Below are 12,795 nucleotides of genomic sequence, written 5' to 3' on the forward strand. Positions count from 1 at the left end.
TAGGTAACCTGTGTAAAGCACTGTATTATTTGTTACCTTTTACTTGTCTGAAATACCTTTTGATAGAAACTCAATTAGTCATTATAGATGGGAGCATAACAGAGACATAAGGGAGTTAGGTACCTACTTGCTATTAAAATGCAAAAATATTTTCACAGAGCACAAATATTTACAATCAGACATTACTTCTTTTACGTGTAACACAAATGAAATATGAAAAGTCATACTTATGATATTGTTCAAAAACAGTCACATACCTGAGTGCTAAACATTGATTTAACATTTCTAGTAGAAATGAAAACACAAATTTATTCATTATACTTACAGAGATTGGTTTTGATTTTCTTTAGATGTCTAAGATCTGACTTTATGCAAATTATGATAGTATCGGTGAGGAAACTTATGTTCCTTCTGATTTTATTCTCTTCTCTTAAATCCTGCTGAAGTATCGGTATTTATTTTACCCCTTCCTAGATCCCAAAGTGAGGGTACTTATTTTTAGGCAAAAAACATAATACAATCCATAGACTGTGTGAGAAATAGGGAGGAAAAAAATGGAAAATTCTAAAACTGTTTCTTTTCTTCCCAGTTTCTCAACAGTCATTTTATTACATCCTGTACTGCTAGGCATTCTCCTAATCAATGTAAGCTTTAAATGAACCAGTGCAATTGCAGGAGACTTGGCACTAATGAAAGCCAAAAGAACACATTATTTTAGTTCTCTAAATGGAAATAATAATTTTCAATTAAAAAGCAGAAGTGAAAAGATGAAAATGGATGGCTTTTCTCAGCTGCTAACCTTTACCTGCAGATATCTATTGAATAACACACTTTACATCCCTCACTAGAAAAGCTTTATTCATTCAATATTCTCAGATACCTTACGGAAGCTTTTGGAGCTTTTAAAGCAAAAAAAAAAAATTGTCTATTCTAAAGTGGAAACCCCCAAATCACACTGGAAGCATATTTTTAGCTATGTATACTGTATATTCATATACTGTATGAATAGGCATTGCAAAGCAGTAAACATATTTTGATCCTTCAGTGTCTGCCAGTCTGTGATTGAAAGGAATTACATGGGAGGTCTGAAATAATTTAGGAAAAAATGATTTTGTTTTGTGCTATCCTTCCAAGAGTACATTTAATTAGCTGGTGTAATCATACAGCTTTTAACTCTATGAACCACTGCATGATGCTCCCCTGCCTCCTTGTGAGCAGCATAATGACATTTACCTCACACACACTTTTGCCATTCTGATTAACAGGTTAATTTCCAAGGAATGGTTAGATTAAGTTACACTTCACTTTTTTTTCTTCTAATTTCTGTATAAAATATTGCAATCCCTTGCAATTATGGAGGATTTCCTAAAAATTGCAAGATCTATCATGCATTTACTTTAGTCAGTAAGGATCTTCATAATAATATTAAAAGCAGGTCTCTCACAGTATCTTTCTAGACAGCTGAATAAACATCTCATGGGATGGGTGAGCAACTGGCTGATGGTGCAGAGGGTTATAGTAAATGGGATTATATCACTAGTGGGGTTCTGCAGGGCTCCATCTTAGGCCCAGTGCTCTTCAACATCTTCATAAATGACTTGGATGCAGGACTTGAAGGTATACTAAGTAGGTAGGGAATTACATGAAGCTGTTTAGGTTGTATATTAGAAAAGATTCTTCGGCCGGAGGGTGATTGGGCAGTGGAACAGGCTCCCCAGGGAAGTGGTCACAGCACCAAGCCTGTCTGAGTTCAAGAAGCATTTGGACAACACTCTCAGGCACATGATGTGATTCTTACGGTGTCCTGTGAAGGGCCAGGAGTTGGACTGTGATGATCCTTGTGGGTCCCTTCAGTATTATACGATTTTATGATTCTATGATGCACTTTTGAGAAAATTATAAAAAACTGTTTTTAAACACAGACTATCAGGTTGGTGGCTTCTTATGAAATACAGGGATTAAGTACATTTCAATCTTGACCCATTTGCGATGAGCAATAAATTTTTTGTTGACTTCAGTGCACTTGAACTTCATCCACAGTTCTTTTTCTACTTCATCCACAGTTCTTTTTTCTGTATAAGCTCAATATAAACAATGTATGTATTATCACTATATCATCATTGCATTTCAGACTGATGCTGTAAATTACATAATGTTATATAACGACATCCTAAAACTTTTAATGTCTTTTGAATGACATAAAGTCAAGAATAAAGTTTCAGATTTCAGTGAATAAAATTCTTTTGATCCAAGCTGACAAGAGAACTTATGTATAGCATACCAAATTTTAAAAAGAAAAAAATAAATGAAGAATGGAGATTATGGACAATATTCAAGACAATCCTTATAAAGAGCTTTAGAACTGGGTCCATGTGAACCCAATGAGGTTCAACAAGCCCAAGTGCAAGGTGTTGCACCTGAATCAGGGCAATCCCAGACATGAATGCAGACTGAGAGAAGAACTCATTGACTGCAGTCTGGTGAAGAAGGACTTGGAGGTTTAGGTGGATGAAAAGCTGGCCATAAGCCAGTCATGTGATGTTGCAGCCCAGAAACCCAACTGTGCACTAGACACAAAAGAGCATCAAGAGAGCTGTGACCAACAGGTCAAGGGACGTGATTCTGCCACTCTATTCTTTACACAGTATTCAGAAAAAAAATATATTTTATAAAACCATGTCTTTTGTATAAACTGATTAACTATGGAATTACCACAAAATTTATATGGATTATGTATATATGTATATATATAAAAAATCTTAATATTAAAATATACCATGAAAACAAAATTCAGCCAATGTGACAACAATTCACATTCAGAAATTTTATCAAGTAAGCTTGCAATTACATCAAAATATACCTCACAAAAATGAGCCTAAATGTTTCTGAGTTTCAAAAGAGTTACAGAGATTTGAACAAGTTATAATTACTATACCAGTATTTTTTATATTTTCACTGTCATTTGTTTTTACAGGCAACCTTAAAAAATGTTTTGAAAAATAGCTTTTTGGTTTGTTAGACTCTAAATGACTTTATCTACTTTTCAAAATTGTATGTAACACATTTATATCAATACATGCAGCATTTTGTGCATTTGATTCTTCCTTTGGAAGTATCTAATGCATACGATCAGAGTGTTTCTTTGAAGGATCAACATATGATTGGGTATTCTGCACATATTTATTATAACGATATAGAAGCCTTCACTGTTGTCCACTGAAAGTTCAGCTACTCTATCCATATTTGAATATCAATGTAAGAAGTTGTCTCAAAAAGAGACAGAACAAGTAACAGATACTCCTAATTTATGAAGGTGTTCATTAAATCAGGACACTCTTCTTGCACTGCCAAAACCTAGCATAAATACATAATTTCAAAACACAGACCTCTAATTCTTTCACATACGGTAGGTACAAACTTGTGAAAAGAATGTATTATAAATCTTAGTGAACACAAAATGTTCTTAAAGAAAGTATGTTCAGAGTGATGCACAAGCATCCATGTGCTCACTGAACTGTCAAAATGCAGTGAATTACCTAAAAATTATATCCTTTTCTCTTCTTTTACATTGTCTTGTAGCTTTTTGGTCTGTTTTACTATATAGGCTATGACTAAAATTATTTTATGAGACCATACTTTACTAGCTAAGTCAACCGCATCAATTCATTAAGTCTGGAGGAACAGATTTTGTTGCATTTAGGTAAGAGGAACTCTGTCAAAAGTTTCTTGCTAAATTCAACAATTACATTTCAAGAATGCCCATACTTGCCCTGTTACAGAATTATATAGAAGTTACACAGCTTCAGATGCTGTAAAAATAAGCCACATGAGTGCAGAACAAGCTGATAAGTGCATTTGTGGTTGTAAGACACAATCACAGCAGTACCATGTGCTCATTCAATAAAAGGAATATACCTGATTTTAGAAACTCTATGAATGTACACATTGCTTCTGATGTTTGAAATGGAAGATGCAGTGACAGGATAGTCCAAACCCAATGGGATATGGGTAGAGTTTATGAGCTGTATTTGTGCAAATACAATTTCTGTGACTTAATAATAGATTTAAAATAAGAGAAAAATATAAGATTTACAGGAAAAAAAAGAATTATCAAAGTTCATAATTCTAATGTCTAGAAAAACACGTTTATAGCAATGGGAGTTACAGGTGTCATTTCTGGGAAACTAGGAGTTACACTGAACTAGAAAATCAGCTACGTAAACTGACATTAGCTAACACAATTATTAGCCAGCTGAGAAGACAGGCCAGGGACAAAACTGGCCAGGAAATTTGCATGAAGCTTAGAGATAGGTGAGGCAATGGAGTGAAGTTTATATTGGCTTCAACAATGTAAACATTCAGAATAAACTTAATGAGCTTAAATAAACCTCCTTTCTTGCGTAAGCATGAAACTGTGATTTACTCAGCACACTCCAGCTCCTGGGTCATTCCCATGTTGTACTACCTCTGGCCTTTTCTACCAGATCACCTCTATGTTTGCTGTGGAAATCGAGTGGAGGTAGAGGAGGGCTGTACAGAGGCACAAAGGGAACAGATACCTTCATATCAAAATTTAAAATGCAGAGTAATTCTGTACAATAATTACACTACTGAAGATAAAATTCAACGTATTGTAGAGCACTGTACACTGCCAACATGACAAAAAATCTGACTCATGAGGTCATATATTGCTTGCTTGATTTGATTACTGCTGAACAGAATAGAATAGAATAGAATAGAATAGAATAGAATAGAATAGAATAGAATAGAATAGAATAGAATAGAACTGAATGTAGCTCAGTTGGAAGGGAACTATAATGGTTAGTCAAATTATAAGCAGTTCATTTAAAACATACACTATTTCAGTGTTTTAATTTGCAAACCAGGTACTCAGTGAAATAAAAAAAGCTGAGGTTCTCAGTAACTTGAAGTATGGAGCCTCCTTGTAAATTGAACTCTTGATTTATATTGCAGTGTCTAATATGGTTACTTATAAAGAGCTGTAATTGCATGTGTATATAATTTCTACTAAAAGGAAGTCCAGTCTTTGCAGACAGAGTACTTTAAGTGGATGTTTATTGCCAAAAAGAAAGATAAATGAGAGATAGTCTATCCTTATCTACATGATTTGGAATTGTAAGAGGAAGAAAATGTTAAAGTGCAGGGGTCTCAGAAATGCTAAGTCAATTTTACAATTTTGAACTCTGAGTGTGTCTCATTTTACTGCAGGAGATGTTTCATTTAACTCCAGCTTTCAAAATACCTCATCCATATTTCTAGAATTCATCTCAGGTTTTGGCTTTCCATTTTTTCTGTAATAAGAGTCTGGCTTCCAAATGTCTGATTCATATTTCTAGAAATCATCTCTGGTTTTGTCTTTAATAGCTGACACAAGATCAAGTTCATATTTAAATATGTTAACGTTTTGAAGATTGCTTCAATTTTTTTATTCAAAGTGTGTAACACCATGATTAAATTTAACTGCATAAAAATTGTGCTAGGGCTTTGGGGCTTTGATTTTATTGTTTTGAGGTTTTGTTTTGGTTTTGGTTTTCAGGTTTTTTTGAGCGAGGCTGAGTTGTCAGACTTAATTTTTACTGTTACACAAGTTAAACAAGGAAACAGTAAATTGAAGTCTCACTATGAGACAGATGATCCAGGTCATGTCACTGTAAAACAATACTAAACATTAATCCCTCTTTTGTATTTTTCCTGCCAATATAATCCTGAAAAAGGCACTAAAATGGTGTCTATAGCTAGGGTGGAAAGATGTTGTTACTTCTTAAAGTATATCCATGAAGAATAAGAATGTAGATACTGAAGAGGAATTGAGCAGTATTTAGACTGAGCCATATCATTCAAAACATCCCACTTTTTGTAATATTAGAACCTATTTTGAATTAGGATATCTGTTTTGCCTAATCCAACCACTCTGATGAATTTCTATTATTTCTGTTAAATAACTCTCTAAATAGCTTGGGAATTTTGAAAATTCAACTCAACTGTTGAATAACTTGAACATATTGTAAAAAAATAGAGTCACCATACACAGTGCTCAAATCGTGTGGTATGGAGTGGGGAGACAACTGGATTTAAACTTCTGTGTGTTACAGAACTGAAGCTTTCAAGATACAGGAGCACTGCCTTACACTGGGACAATTTAACAATTCCCTCTAGTTCCAGTAGAATCTTCAGTCACCATTGTGGTGAGGTATGAGTAGGAACAGAAACTGCTCAGCTGGGCAGAGGCAGCATCTTCACAAACCTTAAAGTGAACAAGTAACTAAACACAGCACTGCAGCATTCCACTTTTTGAATAGTGCTCACCAGAATAAGTAGAAGAAAAAGCTAAATATTTCTATTTTATTGTCCCAAAAGGAGCCTACCATGGAATGCATTTTGCTAAATGCAAACTTATACTCAAAGGGAAAATACTGTCTTCTAAATAACATCAACAACGCAGATTACTGCTGCATGCATTCTTGGGGATATAGAAATCTCAGGAAATTCAAGAAATACTTAAATCAAAGGAAAGAGAGGGATAATTTAAAGGTTCAAAAGTCTTGAATCCAGCTGTCTGCTATTTTGTCACGGTGCTACTTGAACACAGAGAGAGACAGAGAGATGAGGAAATTATTCCCAGAGCAGCTCTGCAGTCCTCTAAGAGGGGGAGTATGCTGGAGTTACAGATAAAATTGTTCAGTGCATAATTTAAAGAGTTATATTTTAGCCAGATTCTCAGCAACATGGCCTCAATACTCATAACTGCTGCCTGTTCTAGAACAGACATATTAGTCACATAATATGGACCAGTGATGTTTAGGATTGTACGGAGGCAGCGTTGACGGAAGCATTCTAGGAGTTGCAGGTGGTGGCAGTAGATGACCCATGATTTGTACCCATATAAAAGAGCAGACAGCACAATGGCTCTGTAAACACTGATCTTTGTACTTTCTTCAGGTGTTTATTTCACCAGACTCTTTTATGGAGTCTTCTAAAAGCTCTCCATCCAAGGAGTCTTTCTGCTGTGCCTTTTGCAACTGGTCTTGTCTATCCTGCATTGGCCTCTTTAGCCACCAGCGCACTTGTAGCAAATGTGGGTAGAGCCCTTCTCAAATCTTCATTCGCAAAGCCTAGCCGTGATTTTAGTCAGATGCAAGAAGAAAAGATCGAGATAAAGATATTTGTCTCTATAATTCAGTTAAAATGTTTTATAACCCTGGATGTCACCATGTTAGAGCTAAATCAGAAAAAAAAAAAAAAAAAAGCTTTTTTTCTGACTAGGATGTCTGTATATTTTCATTAATTTTAGACTAGGATTTTCAGTTTCTCAGTTATACCCAGACTTTGAGGCAGTGGAATCAGGGACATATATCCTAGAAAGAAGATAAAGATGATGTCCAGATGTATAGGGATGAGATCAGAAAAACTAAGGCACAGTTGGAGTTGAATTTGGTGAGGAATATGAAGAAATGACAAGAAGGGCTTCTACAGCCCTGGTGCTCAGAACAGTATGTTCCTCAGAAAAGGAAGATGTACTCCCCTCAATAAATAAGAGAGGAGAACTAGTGAAAAATGCTGTGGAAAATACTGAGGTACTAAAAAATATTTTGCCCCTCAGTTTTCACTGGTAATTGATCTTCCCACATCTGTCAAATCCCTGAACCTTCAGGTAGAGATTGGTGGAATTAAGAGGGGGAATTTTAGATCCGTGAGGAACCCGACCATACAAAAGTCCATGAGGCCCAATAAAATGTATCCCACGGTCTTGAGGGAAATAACAGATGTAATCACTAAGCCAACTTCCACTATATTTGAAAAGCCATGGGAAACAGAGGAAGGCCCCAGTGACTGAGGAGACATCACACCTGTTTTCAAAACTGGCTAATCTACAGTTATGAGTGGCCATCTACAATAATGTGACTCCATCAATACACAAGGAAAGAGCAATTGTTATCTACCTGAATGTTTTTAAGAAATTTGATAAGATCCACTGTAACACTGTTGCCACTAAATTGAACAGATATCTTCATTAATTACATAGATAGCAGGATTAAGTGCACCATCAGGAAGCCTGTGGACATAACAAAGTTGAGTGTTTTACTTGACATGCTAGAGGGAAGGGATGCCATCCAGAAGGACCTTGACAAGCTTGAAAAGTGGACCAGTGTGAACCACAAGAAGTTCAACAAGGCCAAGTGCAAATCCTTCACCCATATTGGAGCAATCCCCAGTATCAGTACAGACTGAAGATGAATGGACTGAGAACAGGTCTGCAGAGAAGGGATTGGGAATAATGGTGGATGAAAAAATTGGACAAGAGCCAGCAATATGTGCTTGCAGACCAGAAAGACAATCACATCATGGGCTGCATCAAAAGCAGTGTGGCCAGCAGATTGAGGGAGGTGGTTCTCCCCCTCTACTCTGGTCTTGAAAGACCCCACCTGGAGTACCGTGTCCAGCTCTGCAGTCCTCAGCACAAGAAAAGCATGGACCTGTTAGAGTAGGTTCAGAGGAGGGTCACAAAAATGGTCGAAAGGCTGGAACACCTCTCCTACAAAGAAAGGCTGAATCAGGTCTGTTCAATACTCCCGTAAGACCTTATTAGAGCCTTTCAATATACAAGGGGCGCTTATAAGAAAGATGGAGAGACTTTTAACCAAGGTCTACTTTGGCAGGACAAGGGCCAAAAGAAATCTTTTGTGATGAGGGTGGGGAGACACTGAAACAGGTTGTCCAGAGAAGCTGTGGATGCCCCATCGTTGGAAGTGTTCAAGGTCAGGTTTGAGTTTTGAGTAATCTGATATAGTAACAGATGTCCCTTCCTATGGCAGTGGAGTTGGACTATATGGTCCTGGAAGGTCCCTTCCAATCCAAACCATTCTATGCTTCCATAATTTGTCTTTCTAACATCATCCAGTGATTATCTATGCAGTCCTAATATTTTTTGTATCTACTGCTGTTAATTGCACCATATAGACTGAAAGAAAAATAATGTAATGTGCCTCAAGAACAGAACTAACATTTTTGGAGAGTATACCGTTCAGAATCCATTCAAGTGATAATTTTCTTAGAGATATGCATTTGATCAATTTAATGCATATTCCTTCATCACAGGATGAAATAATACTGATAGAATTATACATCTCTGTCATTAACAACAGGTTTGAATTTGATCTCTTATATAAACTTACAAATCAAATGCATTTGAAACACACAAGATTTAAGCAAATATAACCTTCAATAACCCAGACTAGAAGAAAAGGATACAAATATTGTTAACCTTCAAACTCTATGTCATAATAATTATATTACTTTTTTAACTTTTATGAATAATTGTTTGTTTTCTACATGGTTGTTCATCTGAAGAAAATTGTGTTTTCTCTTTCTTTTTCTTTTACTTTTGAAACTAGTCAAAAATACATGCAATTCATCTACCATCTTCCAATGTCTAGGCAGAACCCAGTGAGTTCTCAGTGATCACATTTACATTTCCCACAGGAGGAGAAAACCTAAATATACTCATAAAACACAATTCCTCTGGTTTTTAAGTGCTATACACATATTCCAAATATCTTTGTTTTTCTAAGTCAAACATAGACTTTTGTAATAAAGAATAAATTCCACAGTCTCGAAAGTTACATTTGCCACTGCTGAGAAGCAATATTTAATGCCAAATATAGCACTGTATTTTTTCTAATCCATTTAAAATCCTGACGATTATTATATTTCAGTTTCTCATATGAATGCCTCTGTTTTGTGGGGTTTTTTTGAATGCCACAATATAAAAATATAGCATTCTGATTCCTTCTATTATTTTGTTTTCAATATAAATACATAAAATAACAATTCACCAATGCAAATATTGTACCTTTTCCTTTAGACTTATATGAGCCAGCTGGACAATGAAACATTTTAAACCATTATAATAATTTTTATCCTTCAATAATGTTAGTTTTAAGAAACCAAGAGAAAACCTTTTAAGAGATCCATTAAATAACCTTTTTTACAGATAAATAACTACTACCAAGTTCCTGGGTATACACCTGGTTGACAACGACAACAAAAAGAGTAATTCTTTTTTTTGTGTTTTGAGTACTTACTTTTTTCTCTTTTTTTATTTTCTCTGAGCACCAAGATTGCATGCATAAATATACCAAAATATCTCATTATAATTCTGACTTTATATTTAAATCTGTTTCCATCATAGAAAAAAAAGTGCTCTTTTGTATTTAAAGAAGAGTCAAAATCAGGGACAAGAAAAAAAATTCTCAGTACTCTGATGAACTATAAAGTTTTTAAATGCATTAACAACATGAACAGATAACTCAGCAAAAGAAGTTTCCTGTGTTCTGAAATAGTACATGACAAGAATATAGATCAGCTTTGCTATTTAGAAACACAAGATCAAAAATCCTTGTAAAAGCCACATAAACTAAATAACTATACCTTACCTTGTGTATCAAAAATGCCAGAAATATGAGCATTTGAGCAGTCTATATGCTATTCTATACAAACTATAAGCTTTTTCATGAAGATGAAAAATATTTATAATGTCTGGTTTTATCTGCATTTTTTTTTATTTTCCTATGTAAAAGGAACTTCAATAGATAAATTAATCTTAATTTAGACAAAAGTTTGGTACATGCTAACATGCAGAAACTGGAATAACAGAGAAGGCAGAAAATATTTTTGATCAATTGTCGTGGATCTAAGGTTATTTTGTTATTCAGTCTAATGGTGACAGAGGAATATTTATGTCAAGAAGATGCAGCTATTTTTTCCTGTTTGAAAGACAGCAGTATTAATTTCTCTCAATATTATAATTCATGATTATGGAGTTCCTTATATTTAGGAAGATAATTTCACAGTACTCCTTGAAACCCCTTGATTGCCTATTACTTGCAACATAAATTCCATCAGGGTATATAGCCCTTCTCTTCTGTATTACCTCTACGTCCTCTGCTCTAAAAAACAGTTTGCACACAAAAATAATAAATGAAGCTATATAGTAACATTTTCCCTCTTCCTATCATTGCCTACTGTTTTGAAACTGGTGAGTACTCATTCTTGATTAATTTTCTTTCTTTTTTTTTACACAGAATTGAGATGACTTTAATAAGAAAAAGATACTAGTTCTTGAAGCATTACACATTTCCAGTCATTTCTGTCTAAGGTGAAGGTGGTTGTCAAAAAGAATGTAGTCTAGCCCAGTTTTCAAGAAATATTGAACAGAATTCAAAATCCATCAGCGAGAATGGTCTCTTTTAAAATAGAAACTGACCCAAGGGCCTCTGATTGATCAATAGAAAAATTCAGCAATAAAATATTTCTATGCAAATATTTCTATGAAGAAAAGAATCACTTACCTAAAACCCCCAGCCTGTAATTGATAGTGACAACAATGACATTTCCATAACTTGCGAGAATGCTGCCATCAATCATATTGCCAGTACCCTCCATGTAAGATCCACCATGGATGTAGACCATAACGGGTTTCTTGCTGTTCTGATCATGAATGTCTGAAAAAATTCAAGTAAGGAAAACACAATAAAGTAATAAAAAATAAGGAAAATGGTATTAGCAATTTATAACAGTGCTAAAAATAGTCTTAATTATTTCCTATGTTTTCAATGTCATCACCACCATTTTAATTAGCTAGCTTACAGAGTTCAGGATCATCCTAAAAGCCTAGTATTTATAATTTCAAATTTCAAATACTATTTCCCCTGAAATGTTCTCAGAACATTTGAAATGCCTTCAAAATTACAAGAAATTAAATTTGAATATAAACGTCTCAAAGCCTAAAGAGGAAAATCAAATTATGGAATAATCCTGTCTTTTTTAGAATATTCTTATTCAAGTATATGCCAACTTAGAAACATCTGTGCATCTAATAATGAAATTATGGTAATGATCCATACTTTCCCATTCCTCATTGGGACATGACTGTTGAAATTATATTCCCAATAGTTCAGGAAAAGATAATATCACAAAATCAAATAGTTCTGATAGAAGGAAACGTAGTGGACTATTCCTTCTTTCAAATAACCTAGGAGTTAACAGAGAGGATTTATGTGAATTCATGGCCCAGATTTTTTTTGTATTTAAATCAAACTATGTCTTTTGTATAGTACTTTTCCTTGTCATGGTACCTAACCCTCAAAGAACATCCTTGAATTAATGGTATTGTTGATCTTTTGTATATGCAAAAACGCTCCTGACTACTTTCAAACAGGTAAACAGTTGGGTCTTTATTTCTAAAAGAAAGGTAAATTAGATTGACAGTAATATTTTGATATTTCAAAGTGCATTACAAAGATGCACTAATCAATGATTTGGAGTATATTTAGGACCAGATGAATGGCTCCTGATGCCAGAGACAATTCAGGATATCTAGATTAGGAACTTATTATGTTCTCTACAAAAACAGTGGGAACAGGGGCTAAGATCCTTTATAAAGTAGGGAGCAATTTAGCAAGCCACCATTAGATATGCAAACATTTTACAAATAACTCAGTGTATATGCATGGAATCAGAGCACTTCTTTCATGTATACAGCAAAACATACAAGAAAAATCAGAATCTCTGATTATTCAATCAGGATTTGAGAAAAAAAAAAAAAAAGGAAAAGCAGTGTTCTCTTTTGGGTAGGATAGGTATATATTGAAGAGTGGAGAAGGGAAGTGGAGCTAAACATCTAGAAGACAAGGACTTGGGTTTGAAAACCTTCCAAAACTCTTCCTTCCCCCCTGGTTTGTTAGGAAATACTTTGAGACACAAAAAATGTGATCA

At 34.6% G+C, this 12,795-nt stretch overlaps 1 protein-coding gene across 3 annotated transcripts in view; it reads right to left on the reverse strand.

The window, feature by feature from the left end:
* NLGN4X (neuroligin 4, X-linked) overlaps positions 1-12,795 on the reverse strand; it is a 179,269-nt gene that overhangs the window by 61,359 nt on the left and 105,115 nt on the right. For all 3 annotated transcript variants that reach the window (XM_017828972.1, XM_017828973.1, XM_017828971.1), the window contains one exon: positions 11,370-11,522. In XM_017828972.1, coding sequence (XP_017684461.1) covers positions 11,370-11,522 — 153 coding nt within the window. The remainder of the gene's footprint in view (positions 1-11,369; positions 11,523-12,795) is intronic.

This window comes from Lepidothrix coronata, unplaced genomic scaffold, assembly GCF_001604755.1.
Source record: "Lepidothrix coronata isolate B3197 unplaced genomic scaffold, Lepidothrix_coronata-1.0 Scaffold155, whole genome shotgun sequence".
Classification (NCBI taxonomy): domain Eukaryota; kingdom Metazoa; phylum Chordata; class Aves; order Passeriformes; family Pipridae; genus Lepidothrix; species Lepidothrix coronata.